At 39.0% G+C, this 26,944-nt stretch overlaps 1 protein-coding gene across 4 annotated transcripts in view; it reads right to left on the bottom strand.

Moving 5' to 3' along the window:
• pard3aa (par-3 family cell polarity regulator alpha, a) overlaps positions 1 to 26,944 on the bottom strand; it is a 557,061-nt gene that overhangs the window by 192,342 nt on the left and 337,775 nt on the right. For all 4 annotated transcript variants that reach the window (XM_073864006.1, XM_073864007.1, XM_073864004.1 and 1 more), the window contains exons 14-15: positions 25,137 to 25,284; positions 5,639 to 5,819 (exon numbers count right to left, since the gene is read on the bottom strand). In XM_073864006.1, the coding sequence (XP_073720107.1) occupies positions 5,639 to 5,819; positions 25,137 to 25,284 (329 nt within the window). The remainder of the gene's footprint in view (positions 1 to 5,638; positions 5,820 to 25,136; positions 25,285 to 26,944) is intronic.

The following is a 26,944-nucleotide window of genomic DNA, read 5'->3' as shown; positions in this document are numbered from 1 at the left end:
CCAGACCTTCAATACTGAGGGTATTGTGTTTTTCGCTGCTTTTTCTGGACAAAGCAAAGGCCGCCCACGAGCTGTTTGACCGACATGTCAAACAACCAATCACAGTTTGTTTTGTCTAGCTTCACGTTTCGGACTCCCCACAATAACGAGCCGGCTGGCAACAAGTCAGTTATTGAAATAACCAGCCGCAACCAAATAGTATCTAAATAAACAACATTACTCACCATAGGACAACGTTGTGCACTTCATCAACAGCCACACCAATGAGACGATCCTGTTAAACGTCTGTTTGAAGCATATCTCTCCACTTTTAAACACATACAAGCAATTCAGGAGAACCAAACTTTTTGACTCCACTAACTGCCTTAAAGAAAACTCTTGGACGTCTTTTAGAGAGTCGATGCCGCGAACTTTGCATATTTTTGAGAATCCAATGTTTAGCTGATCATGATAACTGCGCACCGTTTTTTTCCAACCAATCAAAGACGACTTTAACATTTTCACAGGGTTTCCAGAAAAGTGTACGAAAAACATCAGACGTTCAGCCAACAGTTTGTGGGCGTGACGTCTGAGGCTGAGACTACTTTTACCCTAATGAGCACAAAATCGGCTTAACACACATACACTGCAAAAAAAATAAATAATTCTTAGTATTTTTGTCTTGTTTTCAGTAAAAATATCTAAAAATTCTCAAATTAAGATGCTTTTTCTTGATGAGCAAAACGACCCAAGAAAACAAGTCTAGTTTTTAGAGCAAAAATATCAAATTTAAGTGATTTTGTGCATAAAACAAGCAAAAAAAATCTGCCAATGGGGTAAGCAAAAAAAACTTGAACATTTTTCATAAACACTAAATTCAAGAAAAATTAAAAAAAAATTGCTTACCCAATTGGCAGATTTTTTTGCTTGATTTATGCACAATATCATTTAAATTTGATATTTTTGGTCTAATTTGGTCTTATTTTCTTGGGTCGTTTTGCTCATCAAGAAAAAGCATCTTAATTTAAGAATTTTTTGATATTTTTACTGAAAACAAGACAAAAATACTACGATTTTTTTCCTTGAAAATCATTTTTTCCAGTGTACAGACTTACGTTGTGACCTCGCTAAACCAGTAAACCACTGCATTTACAGCTAAAAATATCAAACTGAAAATGATTTTGACGGTTCATACGGATGAGTGTACTTTATCATTATCATTTATGCAAAATTCAAAGCGACTTGCAATGTATTCATGTTATATTTTATGATCCATGCTATATTTTATCCTTCTGTGAAGTTCTAGCTCAAAATATCATATAGATAATTTATTATAACATGTTAAAATTGTCACTTTGTAGGTGTGAGCCAAAATGTTCGGTTTTTGGGTGCGTCCTTTAAAATGCAAATAAGCTGATCTTTGCACTAAATGGCAGTGTTGTGATTGGATAGTGCAGAGTAAGGGGCGGTATTATCCCCTTCTGACATCACAAGGGAGCCACATCTCAATGACCTATTTTTTCATAAGCTTGCAGAGAATGGTTTACCAAAACTAAGTTACTGGGTTGATCTTTTACACATTTTCTAGGTTGATAGAAGCACTGGGGACCCAATTATAGCACTTAAAAAAGTCAGATTATCATGATAGGTCCCCTTTAAAGGGTCATCGAAACGTTCATCTACACAGATGATGCATTATTAAACCCTAAACGGGCCAATAAGAGGTTCATGGTGTATCTCCACAACCGTTTTAGGCCACAAACATTAAATTTAAGTCAAAACATGAAACCTGAAAAGCTCAGCTTGTTCTCACTGCTGGGGCCTGACAGCTGTCACCAACGCAGCGGGACGTTATGGCAAACACCATTACCAGCCTGATTTATTTATCATCTCTCAAATTTCACCGCTGTGTGCAAACATAACGAGCAGCGATTTGGGGTTTATGAGACTAGATATCATAAAACATTAGTCAGGGTCAATCAATGTTCTCTTATGAATCATTGAATGGCAAAGATTACAATGTGTTAATAATGGATATGATTATGACTCAGCAGTGGCTTTGCTTTTGTTATTGCAGTTTTGAAGGGTTGATGTAGTGTGTGCAGGTAGGAGGTACGTTTGATCTGGCATCCGCTGCGGTTTTGCATCTGTAGGAAGTGGGATCGGTTGTGACCAGCTGTCACGAAACAAGTCGTAAAAGTTGACGTAAAAAGTTCGCTGTTGTGGGGTCTCTATGGCTGACGTCCAAAACACAGTTTAAATTTGTGTCAGATGTACAGGTGGGTCTAGATATACACTATGCAGCACTCACTGTAGGCTATAGCAGCCTATTACATTTTTGCTGATTGTGAAATAAAGTAATACTAATGCAATGTAATTCTAATAATGGATCTTATACATTTCACTGTATTAAATTTTTTTTTTTTTTGAAATAACAATATTGAGCACTTTTTTTGCCACAAATAGGGGACAATGTAGTGTTAAATATGGCCGCTCTGAAAACTGAAGACCCACCATCAAGTTAAAGGGACACTCCACTATTTTGAAATAGGCTTATTTTTCATCTCCCCTAAAGTTAAACAATTGATTTTTACCATTTTTTAATCAATTCAGACGATCTCCGGGTCTGGCAGTACGACTTTAGCATAGCTTAGCACAATCCATTGAATCTGATTAGACCATTAGCATCACACTAAAAATAACCGAAGAGTTTTGATATTTTTCCTATTTAAAACTTGACTCTTCTGTAGTTACATTGTGTACTAAGAGCGACAGAAAAATGTACGTTTCGATTATGCAGTTTTCGGGTCCTGCGTAATATCATTGCGTCTGCTGCACCCATGGTACGACAGCAAAGTCCTTGATTATTACATTGAAATGAGAGTATGATTCCTAGACATATCTGCCTACAAAAAGGCAACTTATCAAAAGAAAAATACAGAAACTCTGGTCATTTTTAAGCGTGATGCTGATGGTCTGGTCGGATTCAGTGGATTCTGCTAAGCTATGCTGGAAGCAGAACCGCCAGACCCTGAGATCAGCTGAATGGATTCCAAAACAATAAAACTCAATTGTTAAACTCTAGCTGAGCTGTAAAATAAGCCTATTTTCAAAAAAGTGGAGGGTCCCTTTAAAAGAACCGATCATCAATCGATAAAGACAGACGATTGACTGGGGGAGGAGCTCTGTACAGAGTCTTGTGAGGTGCTTGCTAACCTATGCACATGCGCAGTGGCTGAAACGATCTAAAAATCAATTTGAGCTTATTTTTTTACAGTTTATGTCAGGATTAATTGTTGGTCATACATTTGAGATGGTCCTCACTGCAGAACACAACATCCAGGGGGCGGGGTTGGGTCTAGATCCAACTCCTCCCACTTTATATACTTTGCTCCGCCAAATGAACCGGTATATTTGCATTGTTGCAGCCCGCAATTAGTTGTATCCTGTGGTCGCCAACGTTTGCTCTTATCAGTTTAAAGGTGCAGTGTGTAAATACAGCTCAGTCCACTGCTCACCTCTTGCTTTTGAAACGCATAGAGAAGCTACGGTAGCCGCCACCGGACAAACATGTCATCGTTAGAGATAACTTAGTAAAAAAGTTTGTCTTTTAAGGGCTTCTGTAGAAACATGGCTGCACAAAATGGCGACTTCCATGTAAAGGGACCCTCTGTGTATGTAGATAAAACGTCTCATTTTAAGGCAATAAACACATAACGGTTCATTATAAAAAGGTCTTTATACACCCCTGATAATATAGTTTTGTATATTATTTTGCATTTCTGTCAAGAGATCCTTCTAAAAATTACACACTGCACCTTTAAGTGTACGTTTGATTAATAATATAGTCGATAATGATTCATAATTTAGTAAGTAATGATCACAGTTAAGTGTGAGGGGAGGTAAGGGAGACGTTCCTGACAGGGTGATATCACTGAAAGATATATTTGCGACCAGCTTGGCTGTACATTATCCCACTTATTACACATAAAAACACAAATTTATTTGATATCTTTTATTAGCACTTTTTTTTAAACCGTAAACCATGTTTTTGAAATGGCTGTAAGCAAAGACGCGTTAAAGCAACACTAAAGACGTATTGCTCTTTGCTCCCCCTACAGGTTAGAAGCGTAATTGTTCATTACCACTGTCGTAAATACTGCAGCCTAACTGGCTCTGATTGGATTGTAGGTCTGCCGTAAAGCAAGTTTTTAGTTTTCACTCGAACTACAGGACCACTACCCGACGGTTGGAAACTTCTTTAGTGCGGTTTTCGCCGATAGAGGGTTGCAAAGCGAATGTGAAAGTGTCATTCACTCTGTTTTGAGTGGATGAACCACTGAAACTTTTTTGGAAACGTTATTTTAAGGTAAAAAAAAACTCTTTGGTGTTGCTTTAAAAAACAAGTTCAAAATAAACATTCAATTTATTAATTTCTTAATAACTTGCCATATATATGTTAATAATTATGCATATTTATACTGCATTCATAGGTATTAAACTGCATGTGGTAAGATTACTCGTAGTGCCCAAAATGTTTTACTCCAAAACATTATAGCAAAAACACTTACATTTCACCTTAAAGGCGGAGTCCATGATGTTTGAAAGCCAATGTTGATATTTGAAATCACCTAAACAAACACGCCCCTACCCCAATAGAATCTGGACCTTCTGTTGATAGACCCGCCCACACATACGCAACCCGGCAAGGATGTCGGCTAGTAGACACGCTCCTTACTGCTGATTGGCTATAAGTGTGTTTTGGTAGTCGGCCCGTCTCCTTTTCCAATGCGTTTTTCAAACATTGTGGACTCTTAAAGTCACTACTTTTATTGTAGTCATAAGTAAAGTTTGTTTTTCTGTCAAAAGAATAACTTAATTTAATTACGAATCAATGCGGAAATGGTAACGCAACAACACGTGTATGACGTCTATTGTAGTACAACTGTCGATCAATCAAAATGCAGTGGGAAGAGATCTCTGGATTTGGATCCAGCTCTGCCCCTGGATCTGAATCCAACTCCGCCCCCTGGATCTGGATCCAACCCCGCCCCCTGGATGTCGTGTTCTGCAGTGAGGCGCTACTGATACATTTTAACACGTGATTTTAGAAATATCTTTCTTTTCCATTTAAGTAAATAGGTCTTGCATGACTGAAATAACTGCCTGGAAGTGTTGTGACGTCCCTTAAGAGACTTAATTTGAATGAAATTTAAATTAAATGAAATTTTAATTAGTGAAATGTAAAAAAAGGTACATGCTTACTTTTACCTGTTTGCACTTGCTATCATATGCAGAAATGCAGCTAATTACCAACATAATGCAAGCATTTGTATTGTATTTTGTATACTTATTCTATTTTACTAATGCCAGTTCTCATCAGACTTTTCAAATAAATACATTTCCAATGTATTTTACATTATTTTTGAGTATAAATATTCCACATGTCCTTCAACCTATTGTGTGACATTAGCTGGAGGAAGGAACAGGAAATGAATCATGATGTTTTCATCAACAACTCAAAAAGAGTGACTAATCCTAAACTTAATTCAAAGTTTTCAAATACTACTTTAAAAATCCATTAAAATCAATGTAATACATAGTATATTTAACTGAACCCATTATTCTCTTAGATGATGCAGAATATTTCCATCCCTACCCTTCCGGTATCTGGACATCTTTAGGCCAGTCGGGCATCTCTGTCACCAGTCCCATGTCATCGTGAGAGCTCGATGAAGATTGGTCAGACAATCGGGCGGGAAGAACAGGTGGCCTATCATCTTCAATGATGACGGTGTCATCCCTGGGCATGTTTACAGTGGGGGACAGCTGGTAGTTACCTGCGAGAGAGAGAGAGAGAGATGACAGTAACGGTGTCAAAGCTTTGCTGACTGGTTGTTTTTGAGATTTGAGCTCAAAACTGGAGTTTCTGTGTAAAGAGAATCACTTTTTGAGAGACTTCTTGTAAACAAAACTTCACCACAGCAATCTCTGTAATATCCTGGCATTTTAAAAGGTCTTTTCCAGACATTGAAAGTCAGGAAAATGTAAATTTTTTCTCCAAGTCGCTAAAAATCGAACCCATGACCTTTTGCACTGGTATCACAATGCTCTATCAGTTAAGCTACATAAACACTTATAGTACATATACACCATGCCAACACTTTCCAACATCAACATTTATGTACAGTGCAACAACAGCACTGCTGTATTTGCATATGCACGGTTTCCTAACTACAAGCATTATATGAGAAAACGCAGGTAAACACAAGCCACTTAGTTTATGTCAACAAACCCCCCAAAATATATACAAACCAGATGGAGCGTAAAAGGTAGATCTTTGAGCAGAACAAACCACATCCATGTGTTTACAATTAAAATAAGGGATTTTCATCCAAACATGAACTTCTGGAGTTTCGCAGTGTTTTTATTCCAGCGTCTGTTTATTTGAACAATAAGTCATTTCGCAACTTTAGCAGTTTAGGAGCAATCAAATGTAATTGCTGCTAGATGATTAATCCTGGCCTTATCCCAGCACAAATATAATTCATACTTAGCTTCAGCGTGCTCCAGACAACAAATTCACTTTAATAGAAATAAATTAGGGCTTAATGTGTTGTATTGTTGGGTCGGGCATTAAGCATCTGAAGTCTGGTGCTTTAACATGTGATAATCATTCATAAGCATTGCAGACAGGTCGTATGTTAAAGAAAAACACCACAGTTTTTCAATATTTTGTATATGTTCATACCTCAACAATTACAGCGCGTCGTGAATGTGTTAGCATTTAGACTAGCCCCATTCATTAATTAGGATCCAAACAGGGATGAATTTAAAAGCCACCAAACACATTCATGTTTTTTCTATTTAAAGACTGTCACATGAGTAGTTCCATGAGTAAGTATGGTGGCATAAAATAAAATGTGGCGATTTTTTAAGCTGATAAAAAATGAGAACTATATTGTATGGCGGAAGAGCATTTAGGATGTTTTTACATATGTTGGTGCGCACCGTGGTGCGGCCTCGGAGCGCACCAAAATACATTGTATCATTTTTCAGTTAGTGCGGTCCGTGTTCACATATTATTTTTTTTACTGTACTCGAAATGCTGCACCGTACACCACGTGACAACGGTCAGCCCTGCCATTGGTCTCTGACAGCTCTTACCGTCTCATGACCCCCCCCACGTTTCCACGACAACCAGCCTGACAGGTAGGGCGCAGCTATCAAGATGTGGAGTTAAACGATGCACGTCTTTGCGAAGTTTCTTTGCTTTAACGCGAAATGCGTAGCTGTTCTATTAAAGCCTTTCTCACGGAGCCGTTTGCTAAAAATCCCGTAATGTCACTATTTGTGTTTGGAGGACAGCTATGCATTTATAAAATCATCAGCTCAAACGTAAAGGAGACAGCGAATCTCTGCAACGGACCAGGACTGGCTTGTTTGTTGTTAACCCACAATATACAGTAACACCCGGATCACGTCACAACAGAAGCCCAGTGGCTCAAACATGTAGAGAACTTCCTGTATTTGGTTCGGCCCGAGGTCCAGCAGTGTTCACACCACAGGTGGGTCGCCCCAGAGTTCGGCGGCAGCCGCTCCGAGACCACCTGTTTAGAGCGGTCTCGGAGCGGTCGTTTAGTGCGCACCCGAGTGCGGCTGTTGTGTTCACACTGACCCAAACGAACCGTACTCGGAGCGACAAGTCATTTGGGCCGACCTAAACAGTGTATATGTGAAAACACCCTTAGTTTGCAGCACTTCGACCTCTGGCGCAGTGATATTGACGGAAATTTGAGTCAGGAGTGAAAATGTTACTCCACGCCGAGGTTCAAGTGCTGCAAACTAAGTGCTCTTCCGCCATATAATCTCATTTTTAGAGATAGTTCTCGTTTTTATCTGCTTAAAAAAAATGCACGTTTATTTTGTGCCACCATACTTACTCGTGTAACTACCGTATTTTTCGGTCTATAAGCCACGTTTTTTTATGACTTGGCTGGTGCTGCGTCTTACAATCAGGTGCGCCTTGTAAGTCAGTATGAATTAATTTTGAGATTTATGGAGGCAAGAGACAACATGACCGTCTACAGCTGCGAGAGTCCATCATATGCTTCTCCTGTATTTATGTAATTCAATGGATTCAGTGATGCGGAATGACGAGTATGCAAACTTCATGCTAGTTGGCTTGTTCAGTTAATTTAGACTATTCAACCTTCCAGGTAAGTTCTGTATGCTATAGTTTATTGTTTAAATAACTGATAATATTACTTTAACGTACAGACATCTATTCAGCCTGCTGTTCTGTCTGCTATTGTTTAGTTTCCAGATTAAATGTCTGTTTTTCGGCTTGGATTTTGTGAAATAATTTTCTAAATAAACGCGACATATAGTCTACTGTGACTTATATGGGTGATTCTCACGAAAACTTGGTTTTAAAAATGTCAAGCATGAAAATGTAAAAATTGCTTAAATTTACTTTTTTTCCCACCAGACATTGAAAAACAAAGTCTGGAGAAAATGGGAACATTAATTAAAAAACTTTTACTTATCATTTAACACTTTTTGTAACATAATTAAAAAAATTAGTCCTAAAAAATCTCATTACCGTAACTGTCAGAAAACATCAACACTGACATATTTTCAAAATGACATGACAAACCTGAAAGAACATAATTTGGAGATTCTGCACATGCATTTAAAATCAAAGTATTATGCTTCTATTAATTAAATTAACATTTAATAAGCATCTGTTGCGGTAATGATAATCAAAATGTCGTGTAAGCATTCTGACAAGACAATAATTCAAATTAACTGTAAAAAATGATCTTACCTGGTAGCCATCTTGAAGTAACTGGTCCATGTGCTTAGTCACTCAAAATCAAACTTTATTGAAATTCTGTATGTGTGCTTAAACTGTTCTCAAAAAGTGTTGCGGAGGATGAGAACATCAGGCATGGACACATCATTTTCCTAATTTTTCTTCATTATTATTATACATGAATATTCAGTAAATATTTTTTTCTGTCATCTAAAGTAGTCTAGCAAAACATCCATTTATTTTTGTCTTAATATTTTTGTGTTAATTTGATTAAATTACAACATAACGCATGTTCAAACACAGCCGGACACATTGCGGTAATGAGAATTTCAGCAGAAAATGAGATAAAATTTCCAATGATAAATTCTTATGTTGAAATCACACATTGTGCAAGGTAGAACACAGTATTGTGTTAATTCTGATGCTTTTTAATGTTACTATATTACACATATTAAAGCTAAAATCATTAGTGCCGTGGTGTTTCAATGGTTTCGTGAGAATTACCCATATATGTTATTTCGTCTTAATGACGCATTTTTGAATGATGCGGCTTATACTCCGGTGCGGAAAGTACGGTAGTCATGTAACAGTATTTAAATAGGGAAAACATGAAAGTGTTGGGTGGCTTCTAAATTCATCCCTGTTTGGATCCTAAGGAATGAATGGGGTTAGGCTAAATGCTAACACATACACGACACGCTGTACAAAGACTAAGTGCATGCCTTGAAAAAACATAGATATGTATAAATTACTCTAAGTTGAGGTAAAAACATAGTAAAATATTGAAAAACGGTGGTGTTTTCCTTTAAAGATAGTATATGTGTTTGGAGTTCACATTAAAAATTGAAACCTAAAAGAGAGAGTGGAAGTATAAATGGAGAACACAAAAGCGGAAAAATCTGGATGTTTATTTTTACAATTCAGATATGACCCAATTACAGATATTTGATCTTATTTAAATCAAAGCAGTACAGGGTGAAAACCATCCTTTAGTCCTTATAAGGTACTAAAAAAGCAAGTATTTAAGTTTCTACTGGCACGACTTTCCTATTGTTCCCAGAATAACAGCCGTAGGTGACCTAAATCATTAGCTAGCTGCCTTATGTTTCAAACACACGTGCATTATTTTGATATGAAAGAATCTTCAAGGAATATAAATAAGTAACTGCCAAACAGGAAGAAATGAAAATTGAGATGAAGAACTGCATTTTCAATTGCGACATTTTCAGCTTCGATATATCACTTTAGGCAAAGACCAGATCCAGTGCACTTTGCCAACGAAAGCCTCATCCAGCAACTATGAGAAGTTTCGTCTGGCTTCGTTAACATGAACAAACATGCATTTCTATGGTGACTCAAGGTTGCAAGGACATCCGAGAGAGACCCTGATGCTGCAGGCGGTCCGTCCCCTTGGAGAGGGGCTATGGTGAAGGATCCACAAGAGGTTCAGGACCCCAGAGCTTGGATCTCAGAGCGACCGCACACTTCACCGGCAGAAAAGTTACAGAGCAGTTGCATCAGCTTATCAAAGACGAGCTTTCTCTCCGCAAGAAGATCGCGCTGCATAGCAGTGGGTCAGGAATTACCAGATCTGTCCTTGGGAAAACCATTGTTATTGAATTCTGGATACTCACCAGCATACAAATAAATGTGTTTGGGTGCATGTGCAACGGTGTGAACATGAATTTCACAGTAGCGGAGGTGAGAGCATGCTTGTAAATGTGTACAGCGAGACATTAACAGAAACATATGCACAATCACAGGCAACAGAAACTGTGAAATATTGTGCGTTGCTGTAATAATCCACACAGGAATCCGAAGGGGAAAGCAAACTGAATTTTTAATATGCAAGCAAGGACTACAATTAAATCAACACTGAAAGTTCATTTTAGCTCATGCAGAACGTGGTTTTAATTGGTTTTATTACAGAATACATTCATGTTCTTGCATTGACTGTTCCTTCCTATGACCTTTTGACACAAGTGCTGAATTTTCCAAACAAGGGGGTTTAGTGGCACTACGCTTTCTTACCCGCTGCTAAAAGGGACTCCTTTCGAAAAGGCCACAATGACACCAGCAAGTCTTTAACTTAAAAAAGAATACAGATCACACTTCTGCTATGGCCAACTAATTGGCCAATGTTTCATTGAAATTACATCATCTGTCCACCCACTGAAGCTCAAAAAGTAACTTAAACTCTACTTGTTCATCGCAGGGAAGGACAAATTGCAAAGGTACACTTATAAAAGATGTGAGAGACATACTTTTATCTTGCTATTCTCTAAAGATTTGTAAAGGCACAGTGATGTACCTGCCCGGTAAGCAGCTGGAACTGATGGATTAGAAAAACTCCGCTGGATGCTCTTCAGAACAGAGCTTGGTCCTGGAGGGAAAAGTGTTAGCAACTGACAAATCCTGCTGACACCCGCTTGGCACCTTGTCTAGATCCATTATCAAGAGTGTGGATGAGAGCCAGGCCACGATGTGAAAAATTGCTGGGGTTAAAAGTATGGGACTGTTTGAACCAAATGTGTGAGATTGCATCGCCCACCGAAACAATTTAACGACCATGGGAAACTTTAGTAAACATTTTCCTCTGTAATTCTGTTTGCTTTTTCACCATCATCCATTTATGACGATATTCGGTGAACGGGAAACTGTACAATACTGGATACACAAACAATAAACTTATGTTTGGCCAAAAATGCTTTCTTTACTGAACACATCATGCTTTTGTTTAATTGTAGAAGACTTCCAAACGTTCGCATCATGCTTACATCCCGAGGACATTTCATTCGGGTCATCTGAGGGATAAACATCGAGGCATCTTTCCCAGACTGTCGAGTCACATAAAGAAGCCGCTTGTGTTTGTAACTGCGTCTTCTGTTTAATTCTCCTCGCGGGTCGCTGATGGCGAGGGGCGGACCGCTGTTGTTTTCCATCACACTGCGATCAAACGGACCCTAGCAAAATCTCTTCTTAAACAAACAGAGCGCTCATGACTGTTTGTTGGACCCAGAGTCAAGACGTTGAAGGGAGCGGGATGATTGGTGTGGGGTTCAAATAAATAAACTTGAGAACGGTTCCTCAATGTTCAATCCAGAATGTCAGGGAGCAAGAGGTCTTCGACGGAGGGGAGCTGACTTTGAAGTGTCACTCACTGTTGGCTTTTCTGTTCCTACTTTATAGCTACATGTGTGGTCGCAAGCGGCAGTAACCTGACCCTTCGAATCACATAGAAAACGGCAATGGAAAACATTACGACTGAGTGAGGGAAACTCAGCTATGACGAAAAAACCACACTTATCCTAAAAGTGAAGGTAGCCTAATATGCTGTGTGGCACATTGGCTCACAGCAAGAAGGTCCCTGGTTTGAGTCCTTGTTACATCAGGTGGCCTTTCCGTGTGGAGTTTGCATGTCCTTCCTGTGTCAGCGTGGGTTTACTCTGGGTACTTTGGTCAGTGGCGGCCGGTGACTGCTATTCCGAGAGGCGAGAATTAAAGATATGTGTTAGGAGTGTCATGTGTTTGACTCGTCATGTCAAAATATGTGTTCGGTGCATCATGCATCATGTCAAAATACCTGCCTGCTGCACACACGTCAAAAGGGTTTATGAGAAAAGTTCATGTTTACAAAATACTCGCAAGACACTCACTTAAAGGGATATTTCAGCCAAAACTGATATTAAACCCATGATTTACTCACCCCCAAGCTGTCCGAGATGCATATGTCCATTATTTTTCAGATTAACATATTTTCAGTTATTTTAGAAAATGTTTTAGATCTTTCAGTTAATTAAATGTGAAGTTATGGGGACCATATACAGCTCCACAATGACAAAAAAGGCCTTCTGAGGGTAATCCATGCAGTGTTGTCGTAGAAATATCCAAATTTAAAACTTTATAAACGAAAATAACTAGCTTCCAGGAAGGTAACGCCGCCATCTTAGTCGCGTCCGCATTCAAGATGAGAGCGTATGCAGTTTATGGAGGGTTATGTGCTCCTGCTCTGTGCCCCCGCCCTTCGCATTTGTCATAGGTCACTAAGATAAGTGCGTAAACTACGCTGATACTCTCTCCTGAATACAGAGAAGTTTAAGATGGCGGCGTTACTGGAAGCTAGTTATTTTGGTTTATAAAGTTTTAAATGTGGATATTTCTACAACACCACCATGCGGATTACCCTCAGAAGGGCTTTGTTTATCATCCTGGAGCCGTTTGGATTTATTTTATGAAGAATGGATGCACATTTTTTGGACTTGAAGGACGTGGATATTGCAACTTTACATTTAATTAACTGAAAGATCTAAAACATTTTCTAAAATAACTGAAAATGTGTTTGTCTGAAAAATGATGGACATATGCAACTCGGACAGCTTGGGGGTGAGTAAATCATGGATTAATTTTTTTTTTATATATCCATTTAACAGTAAACTCTGATTACATATGAGATTAAGCGAGTATCTGACAAACGTAAGTGTCTTTTTTATTATAAACCCATTTGAAGCATATGCAGCAGGCATGTATTTTGACATGACACATGATGCACAAAGGTTTGAATGACGCACCAAACACATATTTTGACATGACGAGCCACGCACATGATGGCTAAATTTGTTTTGACAAGCTTTGCATCATGTTCCCCTTAAACACAGGCCACCACTGACTTTAGTAACCTCACACAAGCTAAAAACATGCAGGTTAAGTGAATTGGAGATGCCATATTGCCCCTCCCCCAACCTGTACAGACCATTTTGCAGGATATAAACAACACTGGTCTAGAAGAAATTCCTGTTTTAGTTTTTTAACATTGAACTAAATTTTAATATTAATATTAATTAATATTAGAACAAAATACCACCAACAGGAAATTTAAATCGGAATAAAAATGTAAAATAAATGTGAACTAAAAAACTTAAAAACAACAGCAAGCGCTTCTGGACCTGGGTTGTTGCAAAATCGTCTATATAGATTAACCAGTTCTCGCCATAAATATAGATGCTGGAATAGACAAACAAACAAGTCTAACACACTAATCCAAGCAAAGTGTTGCTGGTTGAGCATCTTGGTGTTTCTGAATGTTAATTGGTCAGGGTGCCCTGCTGAAAAAATTAATAAAACCATTACAGAAAATTCTAATGGTTTCCATTAAAATACCAATAGGAACCATTAGCTTTTACCATTAAAACCCCTACACTGTAATGTGTTTTGGGCAATATTCCATTAGAACCAATACATAGAACCAATAGAACCAATACATACTAGGGGTGGAACGTTACATGTATTCGTTTCGAACCGAATCGGTACGAGGGTCACGGTTCGGTGCATGAATTTAAACGAAGAATACACGGTATGAAAATAAAAAAAACAAGCGTGCTAAATAATTAATGTAATGCAGAACTACTGTTAGATCCGCGGGATCTTTAGGGACAGCTAATCTGTAGCCCCGCTTTAGCTCTGAAGCTCTGATTGGCGCCGATGCAGCCGAGCTCCGCCTATGTATGCGCTTTATCAGAGCCCGTCTACATTCTCTGGCACTCTGCAGTTTTTTGTCAGGTTGACGGTCGAATGAGTCAGTGAGTGAGCAGCGACAGCGAGTATGGCAAATGGTGGTGAGGATCCGCCGGCCTCTTTAAGATCGCAAGTTTGTCAAAACTTCACTTTTCCAGTCAGTACAGTAGTACAGGCGAGAGACTGGTGGAAAAGACGAGGACTGTGTGTCTGCGTTTTCAGCAGTTGTTGGGTATGTGAGTGGAAGTATGTCTAATCAGGGCTCTCAAGTCTCACGCATTCACCATGAGACACACAGATTTCAGTCAGTTCACACGCCACACCTTGTATTTCTCACGCTGAGAAGTAGGAGATAAATTGTCCTGCTAATATACAATTAATAGACGAAGCACATGCATACGCAGGGCAGTTCTGTCGAGTTAAGCTGCTTTCAGTTTTTTAAGTGTGCTCAATTTTACGCAGCGCCGTCAGCGTCAGAGTACCGCGAGAAATCTTGCAGAGGAGGCTGATTTCAAATCGCTCTCGCGTTACTCTGACGTCATTCACTTGTCGTTTCTTGCAGCGCCTCATGAAGTCGTACACACCTATTAATGCATCCTACAAGCCTACATTTTTTTTTATCTTTAGTACATTAATATGTAATAAATGTGCTAAAATGTAATTTAAAAATGTTTTTAGGTAACTTATAATACATTTGAAACCTATCTTTGTATGAAAGATTGGTACAAGTCTATACATTTTTGTTATACAAGATAGTATGTTAAATGCATTTCAGTTCATATTCATGACATCTCAAAATAACACCGATAAGGACACCTATGTTTTTAAGATTATCTTAAGTACTAAAAAAATTTATCTTCTGCATTTTTGTTTTGCTTTTCCCTCCATTGTATCGAAATTTAACCGAACCTTGACGTCTGAATTGAGGAACGAACCGAACCGGGACTTCTGTTTACCGTTCCACCCCTAATACATATAATTAGAGACCAACAAAAACCAATACACTGTAGTGTGTTTTGGGCCATATTCCATTAGAACCAATACAATTCCCAGTAAAACCAATAAAACCATTAGAATTTTCTGTAGAATTTTCAGCAGGGTGGTCTTGCTGCTTAAGCTATTTGAGCTTGTGATGGTGGGGGAAAAAAACAACATGCTAGCATGTTATGCTAAGTACTAACATATAAAATGCAACCCAAGATGGTAACCATCAATACTGGACGATACATCCCAGAATCACTGAGCACAAGATAAAGGTCATGAAATCTAATACTTCATTTTTTTCAGGTCTGATCTTAAAATAGTCCAGACATCATCTGCAAACTACGGAGACCATATAGCTAGCGAAAGGAAAGCTTATACAGTGATGCTGTTCATTTAATGATGACCTGAAAAGTTCTGGGCTTTAGCGAACAGGCTTGCGGGAACTTGCAGGTTTCAGTTTTCCTCACTGACGAAAATTATTATAAATTTCTGTAATCCAGTAATCCCAAAAAGTTTGAATGAAGAAACAGGCCAACATGTGCCTTTAATTTCCTATGCCGTTAGGAACAAAGTCGCCAACAATCAGTTTAACTTTTCCCAGAAATGGGGGGGGGGGTGTAAGCCAATGGTTTGTCATGTCCACAGTGACTGTGATCAGGGGAAATCAAAAACAACACAACTGAGACTAAGGGTCTTTGATGCCACAATCTCACAGTTTGAGAATATGTCTCTTAAAAGTACAGTGATCATTCAATGGCGTATATAGACTATGCATTAATGTTAACAGCTGAGCTGAAGTATAACTAATGAAGAATGTCTTCCATCCTAATAGACGAAGAGCAGAATATGCACAAATCTCATCAAATGATACATTTCCAGACCTACTTCTCACTAAGGAATAATGAGATCAAATGGGCTTTGCAGATTTATGGGCTGCTAACTCAACGTTTTTAGGCCTGCCTGAAACCCTCAAGTAACAGTCCAAAATTTGAGTTCAACATTCATCCTAATAAAACTCACATGAACAAGCGATTCAAGATCTTTAGGACTTGAACATATATAGGCAAGGTGTAAAAGTAAAGTTGGAAGTCAAATCTGCTGGTCATCTATGATGCAGAGGCCCTCCTGAGGAGTGTGTGGCACATCGATATCATGGAGTACAGTCACGTGTGACTAACGCTGTCATAGCAGATCTTTCTCTGCTCGGCATGTGAGTGATTCAGACTCTCTGTGGTCACTGCATAAATCCCTTATCTCCCATCAACCCTCCACCTGTTAGCATAACAGCTCTCATTATCCTTTAGTCTTCATCAGCAAATGAACACAGTGGGTGTCCTGGTGTGACTGGCACAAACGAACCACTTAAGGCAAGCTGAGGGAGGTTGGGGGTGCGGTGATGCAATTCCCTGGATATATCTGTCATTCTATTCCTGGTACAGTATTGTTCACAGGAGAGAAGATGTGCTTAGAAAAACGCACCTTGGGAAAAATTGATTCATGATGAAAGGGAAATGATGAACAAGCTTAACCTATTCGCTACAGCACCTCTTGATCGTTCTACTCATATTGCTTGAGCTACAAGCTGGTGTAAATGTGGGAAATATTGTAAATGCATGGCCCAATCTCGTGGATTTTTCCAGAGTAGGTACTGTACCAGATGTTATTCACCTTCACTGTTCTTATGAGCTCCTAACACCGACCACACAAACAACCAGACCACATTTCAATTCCATTTCTTTACTTTTTCCATTAACCTGTACTTTGCAAAACAGCACGTACAGAAGTGGTCGACAGGGTCTTCAATTTGTGACACAGTGTGATTTTGTGCTCCTGGCTGGACTTTTCAATTAGGCAGAAGTTTTGCCCATGGCGGGCGAGACTGCTAATGCACTTCACATCACGCAAGACCCTGATTACTGTCAGGAAAGATTTTCTACAAAGAAACCCTTTAAACAACCTACCCTTAGACAAGAGATTGCAGGGGAAAAGATATATTAGCACAAAAGAAAAGTCCAGTTGATTCAGCCCAACTTCTGTATCTACCACCTGCTGCTTTATACTCTGACAAGAAGCCTCATATATAGAGGTAAACTCACCGTGGCAGTTTGACAGATGTGAGTCTGGGTGATACATCTTTACACACTTTCACAGGTAGTAGCCCAATCCACAGTCAACTGGAGTCTCGCCAATCAATCTGACTGACAGGGACTGCGGCCAATCAATGGCAGTCTACTGTCTGATAAATGGCCTGCCTTTTTGTTGCTTTACAAATAGAGTTCACATTTTTACTTTAAAATAAAGACAGATATCCAAATTGCATTTACAGTATTATTTTTTTATTCATGAGTCTCCTAATAGCTATACAGTACGTATATATTACCATAATGCACTATTGCTTGTATATATTGTATATCTATGCTTCTTCATTACACATGAGATTAAATAAACCTCTAATATTCACCTTTTTGTCTCTGCTTGTGTTTAAATGTACTCAAAATGATTTCCGGCACTTTCTCTAAATGACTACATACGAAAATGTCCAGCCATTATGATTACCTCAATTGCACAAAGCATTCCCGACTGTAATAACAGTCATTCAGAGTTTTATTCGGAATATTTCGGAATATCTCTGCCCCAGTAAGAAGTAGCAGTCACAGAAACAACGTTTTACGCTAAAGACTGCTAAGGCTGCTATTTCCATTTTTGGTTGGCCACAGTGGCGATTTCCGCTGTTTAATGGTGCTAACCTTTTCAGTCACTCACTTACAGGCACTTCTCACTCAAAATCAACAGTTGTGAAGGGCAAATTCAATCGGTACTGAAAATTCCTGCAAATGAAAGAAATATTCCCACTTTATATGTTTTTATCGTGTAAAACTAGCAGCAGCTTTAATAAAGAAGAGGTGCAGTTTCCACAAATTACGGAAGAAGAAAGAAAGAAAGAAGGGAAGAAAGAAAGAAAGAAACTAAGAAAGAAACTAAGAAAGAGAAAGAAAGATGATCCAACTGAAGCATGTTTAACTATTTGTGGTACAAACAGCTGAAAACCTCTTATAATGCAATTTTACCAAACCTGATCCAAACCACATGCATTCGAAAACCAATTAGAAATGGATTTTTAAATGGATTTTAAATAAATTTGTCTGAATGGTCGGATCAGATTTCAAGTAGTTTTATCATTCAGGGCAAAATGAGTGCGTTTACATGCACTGAATAAGCGCATAACTATCAAAAATCTGCTCATTATAGTAACCAGTTTTCATGCGTTTACATGTAAATTAATCAACCGGCTATGCAGAAAACTGCGTTTACATGGGATTTGAAGATTTGTCAGGTTTCTTGCAGGCAGTGACATCATCGCCTTTAGTACATAATAGTCGTTCAAAAAGCAGATGAGAAATCTGTCTTACTGTGTGTTCACACCAGATGTGAGTTCAACGACTTGCGCGAGTAGATTACATACAAAGTCAATGCAAAGACGCAATCAGACACGTCCTCACGTGGGATGATGCGAATGACGCTATATGGGTTGCGCTTTTGACGCGAAAACATGTGCAATTCTCCTCAAACGCGTCTTCGCCCAAATTGAAAATATTCAACTCGAGCGAAAAAGTCGCATGACACGAAGTTAAATCCCGCGAGTAATCTAGAGCGAGTAACGCGATACCCCGCGTTTGGTGTGTAAGTAGCATTATTGTGGGTTCACACCAGACACGAGGTCAACGATTTGCGCGAGTAGATTATATAGAAAGTCAATGCAAAGACGTGTCCTCTCGTGGGGCGATGCGAATGACGCAATATGGGCGGCGTGTTTGCCGCGAAAACATGCGCTATTCGCCTCAAACGCGTTTTCGCCCAAGTCAAAAATATTTAGCTCGAGCGAAAAATTAGCATGACACCAAGTTAAATCCCGCAAGTAATCTAGAGCGAGCAACGCGATGACCCGCGTTTGGTGTGGACGTAGCATTACTGTGGGTTCACACCAGACTTGAGTTCAACGATTTGCGAGAGTAGATTACATACAAAGTCAATGCAAAGACGCATCCTCACGTGGGGTGATGCGAATGACGCAATATGGGTGACGTGTTTGCCGCAAAAACATGCGCTATTTGCCTCAAACGCGTCTTCGCCCAAGTTGAAAATATTCAACTTGAGCAAAAAATTTCCATGACACAAAGTTAAATCCAGCAAGTAATCTAGAGCGAGCAACGCGATGACCCGCGTTTGGTGTGGACGTAGCATTACTGTGGGTTCACACCAGACTTGAGTTCAACGATTTGCGAGAGTAAATTACATACAAAGTCAATGCAAAAACGCATCCTCGCGTGGGGCGATGTGAATGACGCAATATGGGCGATGTGTTTGCCGCGAAAACATGCGCTATTCGCCTCAAACGCGTCTTCGCCCAAGTCAAAAATATTTAACTCGAGCGAAAAATTAGCATGACACCAAGTTAAATCACGCGAGTAATCTAGAGTGAGTAATGCGATGCCCTGCATTTGGTGTGTACATAGCATTACTGTGGGTTCACTCCAGACGCGAGTTCAACGACTTGCGCAAGTAGATTACATACAAAGTCAATGCAAATACGGAATCAAACGCGTCCTCGCGTGGGGCTATGCAAATGCCGCGATATGGGCGGTGCGTTTGCCGCAAAAACATGCGCTATTCGCCTCAAACACGTCTTCGCCCAAGTTGAAAATATTCAACTCGAGCAAAAAATTTCCATGACACAAAGTTAAATCCCGCAAGTAATCTAGAGCGAGCAACGCGATGACCTGCGTTTGGTGTGTACATACCATTAGGGGCGATTTACATTTCGCGTCTTTTGTCCGCTCAAGTTCCTTATTTCAAATGTAGGCATAGAGGATGCGAAGCGCTCGTTCTTTTTCCAGGCGCGTCCGCACCGCATCAAGTTCCAACTGTTCCAACTTTTCAGAATGCCGCAAACTGACTGCAGGTCATGTGACAAGAACCAACCGATGGCCGCGTTTTTGAGCAGTTTTAGACGAGAAATGTGAACCGCCCCTTCAGCTATACTGTTGTATTTCTACTTCTGCATGTGAAGTTTATCTTTCATTAGCGGAGATGTGTGCACATAAACAACACTGCGAGAAAGCAGGTTAAGGTGTTTACATGCAACGCGAAATTGGGTAAGGGGCAAAAATGATCAGCACAGGTTTATGGACCATTTATGGACTTTCCCCGATAAAAGAAAACCATTTTACCCGTTTCCACGACCTCACGTGTTATAAGTTTATTAAGCATAATCGGCGTAAGACTGTGCATGTAAACGCACTCACTGTGTCTATTACATCATACGCACAACCGGCGCAACGTCATAGAATGTCTCTGAACAGGTTCACGCCCACTTTTGGGGGAAATCGCACTTGACGTTCCATTGACTTCCATTCAAAATAGCGGAACAAAGCAACCTTCGTACACAGCCGGCAGGCGTAAATAACTTATGAAATCACTCAGATTAAACACGTTGAGTAATTATCTGTCCACCCTGCCGGCCATAGAGCGCGAAAGATACATTAACACATTTAATTTGGTCAATATAAAAACATGTCTCTTTCATTCTCCCAGCATCAAATTTGTGTAACAACGCTCCCTATTGGCCAGAGGTGTCTTACCCGGACATTAAACACGTACCTCATCAAGTCAACAGGGAAGCAAGTGAATGATTTTACTTCGTATTTGAAAGTTACTTCGTATTTATTTATTATGTCTTTATATTTAGAGTAATGAGTGCACTTTTCCGTCCAGCCATAAAACTAACTGGCTTAGCGATATTTCCAGCAATCGCTGGATGGCGTTGTTACACAAATTTGACGCTGTGAGAATGAAAGGGACATGTTTTTATATTGACCAAATTAAATGTGTTAATGTATCTTTCGCGCTCTATGGCAGGCAGGATGGACAGATAAATACTCGACATGTTTAATCTGAGTGATTTCATAAGTTATTTACGCCTGCCGGCTGTGTAAAACCGTTGCTATGTTCCGCCATCTTGAATGGAAGCCAATGGAGGCGCTGCTTTTTTAACCCCCGAAAAGGGGCGGTGACGAAATTTACAGTCAAGTTCCCGGATGTGCCGGTAGTCCGTATACTGAATACAACACAGAGTAGGTGATGCAAGAGATCTGAGGCCACCATATCATCACACAGCTCATCCACTATGGTTTTAAACGACTGTGCCTGCTCTCTGTTATAAAAGTAGGTATATTTTCCTGCTTCCTTTCACCCTATTATTGCGGTTGCTATCTACAAGTACAATAAAAATGGGATAAGCTGTCTGCTTCTATTACTGTATGTATTCACTGATATGTAGTTGCAAAAAATAGATATTACTTTTGGTTTTAAATGTTTTTTACTTTTTACTTCTTTACTTTTTATTTTTATAACCCAAAACACATCATGGCCAATATACTTTAAGTAAAATATAATTTAAATTACAAACTTTTCATTACTTTACTCAAAACAAACCATATTACAGTAAGGTAAACACCTTATCTCATAGATTCATATTAAACCTTGATGTAAAAATGCCTATATATAAATTATCCATCTATATTTCTGTCACTTCATTCCACTGAATCTTCTCTCATTTGAGGCTTATTTTATGCTTTAATGTTTCATTCCTCATCTCAAACTGTCATAACAATTATATGAGATGACATTATCTGACTAACCTTGTAGCTGACACCCTGCCATGTCTCATCCTTACTCAATGACAGCAAATATGTTTGAAACGAGTTGTGTTTGCCAAAGACTATTTTGTTACAGTGATGCAGCAAGCTCTGTCACTCAGGTCTTCACCTCGGCTCTGTGGAAAATGACCTCTCTGAAAAATGCAACAGACTCCATACATCAAAGTTTCACTTCCACCTCCTGTAGCACGTAAACTTTCTTGATGGACCTTCGGTTGTTCAGAAAGACAGTAATGGACCATTTTAAGTGTTATCGCTGTGTCTCTTTCATGCCTGTGCAAACAAAAATAACGTGTCAGCTGAGTGACTGACATGTGGCGTAACAATTCCCGAGCGTACTGGGTGGAAAAATCTGGAAACTGACAGAGTTTATGAGATATGTGACAATGTGTCAGGCCTGTGAATGCTGAAGGGTGCTATCATCCCTGTGGTAAACTTTATGAAACTTTCTGCTTTTGTTGCCTCCTGAATCGATGCAGTGCTAAACTCTCTGAAATGCTGTGGTTTGAGAAGTTTTAAAGTGATCTACATTGGCGCCAGCGGTCTTTAAAAAAGTGGCCAGCCAACGCAACCCAACATTTTTTTATTATTTTCACAAAGTTTTGAATGCCTTCCAGAAACTGTTCTTCTTTAAATATATAAACACACAACATGTCAAATGCTCTGCTTTAAAAAAAAGACGTTTCATCCTATCTTTTTTTTTCTCTTTTTGGATAAGTGTATGCTTCAGTGTTTTAAAAGTTCTGTAGGAGCGCCATCTAGTGAATAATAACAGAAATATGGATTGGCGTAAAAACTCGTAATTGGTAGGAAAGCGTTTTATAAGCGAGATAACTTGTTATTGGTGGGGAAAGAGTTAAAAGAAAGTATAAACACATGAATTAATACAAAACCGAATGAGACGTGGATAACAAAAATGAGTAAGAAATAGTATGAAGATCCAAATTTTGATTATTTAATTATTATTAAGCATTATTGATAATAAATGTGACCCTGCACCACAAAACCAGTGGTAAGGGTCAATGTTTTGAAATTGAGATTTATACATCCTATAAAAGCAAAATAAATAAGCTTTCCATTGATGTATTGTTTGTAGGATAGGACAATGTTTGGCGATTGAAAAAGTTTAAATGAAGTCCCTACCAACGCATATTACAAATGAAAAAGTTTGTTTTAGCGCTCTCTACTAACTTACAGCTGTACTAATGTTGTGGACTAGATTAATTTTACAAAACCAAACTTGAATTGGAAATCCCCAAAGAGCGGGTAGCATCGAGAGCAACTTTGTAGGCAAGTTTTTTTTACCAATTTTGTTCGCGATTTTGCTGCATCTATTCACAAAAAAAAGTTTTGATATATTAAGTAGGACATTTACAAAATATCTTCATTAAACATGATCTTTACATAATGTAGTAATGATTTTTGGTAAAAAATCATTTTGACCCATCCAATGTATTTTTGGCTTTTTCTACAAATATACCCATACGACTTACGACTCCTTTTGTGGTCCAGAGTCACAAATATGTAGATTACAAAAATAATTTAATGTATGCATAATTACATGTGTATTTATATGTGTATTACAATTTATTATAATTCTACTAAACTAATGTAATACACTTACGTTAAATCTGCATCTAAATGACACCTACATCTAAATGGTCCCTAGCTGTCACTGGGGTGGTACCCATTCAAAAATGAGACCTAAAGAGTTCATAATAGTACCTCAGAGGTACATATTGGTAACAAATGCATAGATATTTTTTCCATAATGATACATATTAGGATCTTTTAAAAAGGTACTGCCCCAGTGACAGCTAAAGACTTATTTTTGACCTTATTATTCTGACAGGGTAACATTACATTTTTTTAAAGATTGTATTGATTGATTATATTTAATTGCTTTTGATATTAAAGAGAAACATATTAAATTTATTAATTTAGCATCTTTTGACCAATGCAACCTATAATTTGTGATTACTAGATAAGGCCGTTCTAAATATAACACTTAGAAAAAATTAACATTCAAATGTCTTTTACATTTGTAAAAAAAATTCCACAATATTATATTCCATAATATAATGCCATGACCACATGAAAGCCATGACCTAGATGTCTTAAGCCAATAGTCCTCTGTACCCTCCTTACTGTCAATAAAATGCCAAAAAGTCTAAACTAATTATAAAAAGAGATAAAGGTCTCATGAGCCTACAGTTTATTGATCTGCAGGATTAATTAGCCACCAAGTCTTTGACTCTGTTACTCTGATCTGAAATATAGGAATGACTGACACAAGCAGGAGACAAGGTCAAAGCACAAAGTAAAAAAAGGAGGAAGACTGTAGGACAAAAAAAGATGAAGATGATAGTTTGCGTAGACTGCTAAAGAGCTTATTGTTCGCGAGTGAGTCAGACAGGACGGTCGATTGTGAAATGACAAGCATGACGGTGAAAGGATTGGTCTGCCGATTCCAATTGTCTGGAAGGAGCAGAACTGAAGCTGAGTTTGAGGAGAATCAGGAGTGACTTGATAGAGTCATGCTGGATCTGAAAGAGGGGCTCGAAAATGACATTAACCCCCATTTAATAAAACCACAGGAGCATGCTGGGACTGGCTGTGTGTGCCCAGGTGATCATTTATCTGTGTGTTTAAACTGTTTGTGATAGGAAACAGATGGTCGCAAGTGCTCTGAATAGTACTAAAATGGCTGACATTGTGTGTGCATGTTGGCATAAGTTCTGGTCCACATTCAATCTTATATTGGCTGAGCATCGCAAACTTTGACGTCTGTAATACCTGGATGGAGCTATCAGTTAGCATTCCCATTTTTCTCAGCTGGAAGTGCTGGAAGAGGCAAACAAATCAGTATCCAACCACTATGCACTGTAAAACAACCATCAGTTGCCACAAACCTGAACCTTCGGCAATTCCAATGAATAGTTCTTCCGTGAATTAGGATAAGAATATCAATATGATTCCCAAAAATCCAGCCAATCACATTGAAGGTTGCCATTAAAAAAAAAAAAACCTCTTGCCATATTTATATCACCAACGTGATGACATTAAGCAGTCTCTGCGTGTCATCTGAGAGACTAGTGTGTATGTGTGTTGGTTTGCATTGAGCTCACCCATCAATCTACTCATCATGGTATGTCTTTGGCTGTGGCTGTCATCCAGATTGTCTCCTGGATAGAGAGACTGAGAGATCCGTCGCTCGTGATCATCTCTTGGAGAGTTTAGAGACAAATCTTGCACAGATGGGCTTTCTGGAGATTCCTGAAAAGAGACAAACACATAGACTGAACGACTGGACACAACTACTGCAGACACAACCGCATAGCACTTCTTCTTTGTAAGAAAGTCAAACTAGTACCCATTTCTTTAGTTCAGGTTCATCATTCAACTTCAAAATTGGATTTATTTGCAATATGTTAATCTGGTGGATCTTGCTTCTGTTTGCTAGTGTAATACAATGAAATATTATGCACATATAAAATACACAGTTATGCTTATACATCATACAAATGAGTGACTGATTTGTATATATACTGTAAGAAGGTTGCTGGTTTGATCCCAAGGAGTGAACCACTTAAGCAACCCACATATCATGGAGACCCAACTGTCCCCAGGCGCTTAAAGTAATAAAGGTGTTACTCTTGATCAAGTCTGCTGGTGTGTGTGTGGTATATATCTCAAGTCCTTTGTGAGCTCTGATGTACTTGTTGTACATTTCTGCCATGGGCATCCTATTGATCGTAAGGTCGCATTTTCTCCCAAAGGAACTCCTCCTAGAACGGCCTGTAGTTCCTTACCTATAGTGGCTTTCCGGACTCATTTGGTCTCCCATATCTGCCACACTTTCCGAAAAGTTGTACCTTTTTGTCACTGGTACCTTTTAAAATGGTCCTACTATGTACCATATTTGCCTTTGAGGTACAAGCGTGTACCTTATGGCGCTTTTCCATTGCATAGTACCCCACAATTTGGTTTGGGTCAAATTACTTTTGGGAGCTTTTCCAATGGGTGCAGTACATAGTTCCTGATATTTTTTTGTACCACCTCGGTCTGGGTTCCAAGCGACCTGTGCTGATACCCAAACGTGATGTGAAAACACTGTAGATCACTGATTGGTCTGAGAGAATCGTCACTACCAGCGTCATCGCTATAATGTAAGATTAGCTTTACCTTCATGCTAGCTTGTGCTGTCTTGAGTAAACCTTTTATCATCTGCGCTTTGCTGTGAGTTCCCAAACTCCATTTTAGCGATGAAAAACATCCACAGGTTGAGAATCAGGAATACAATAACAGTTTTTTTTCAGACTTGCAGTTTGTGGTGGCACATTCGCTACGCGCATGTCCACATATATGCTTAATTACAACTAAAATGGGGTGAGACAGAGGAAGTGATAAACGCGATGTGCAAACATCTATTTGTGGTGGCCAATTAAAATTTTGTGGTGAACTGAGAAATAAATAAATGTATGGGAATGTACATACGCCCTCACTTGTATGTCACAGCAGTAGGCAGCGCAAATATAACAACACGCCTATAATCCCTCCCAATCCGAAGTGTTACTAAACTCGATGGAAAAGCTAACCAAGCCAATGTGAGGTGAACTGACCTGACCCAAACCAAACTAAACCAAACCAAACCAAACCAAACCAAACCAAACCATGGGGTACTATACAATGGAAAAGCGCCATTAGAGGTACCAATATAAAGTGTACTTTTTGAAAAGGTACCGCCATTGCAGCTGGACATCCAGCTTAACCCGCTTGGACAGGCTGTGATACCAGCTTAACCAACTTTAAACCAGTTTAGGGTGGTTTAAGACATGCTGAATGCACACAGACAGCTAACAATTAAAAGTACCAGGGTTTACGAGGTGATGACATTTGCTCAGGGGTCGATGTATTGCATTACTGATCCATGAAC

The sequence above is a fragment of the Misgurnus anguillicaudatus genome, chromosome 25 (genome assembly GCF_027580225.2).
Source record: "Misgurnus anguillicaudatus chromosome 25, ASM2758022v2, whole genome shotgun sequence".
Lineage (NCBI taxonomy): Eukaryota > Metazoa > Chordata > Actinopteri > Cypriniformes > Cobitidae > Misgurnus > Misgurnus anguillicaudatus.
This window is presented reverse-complemented; position numbering and strand designations above follow the sequence as displayed.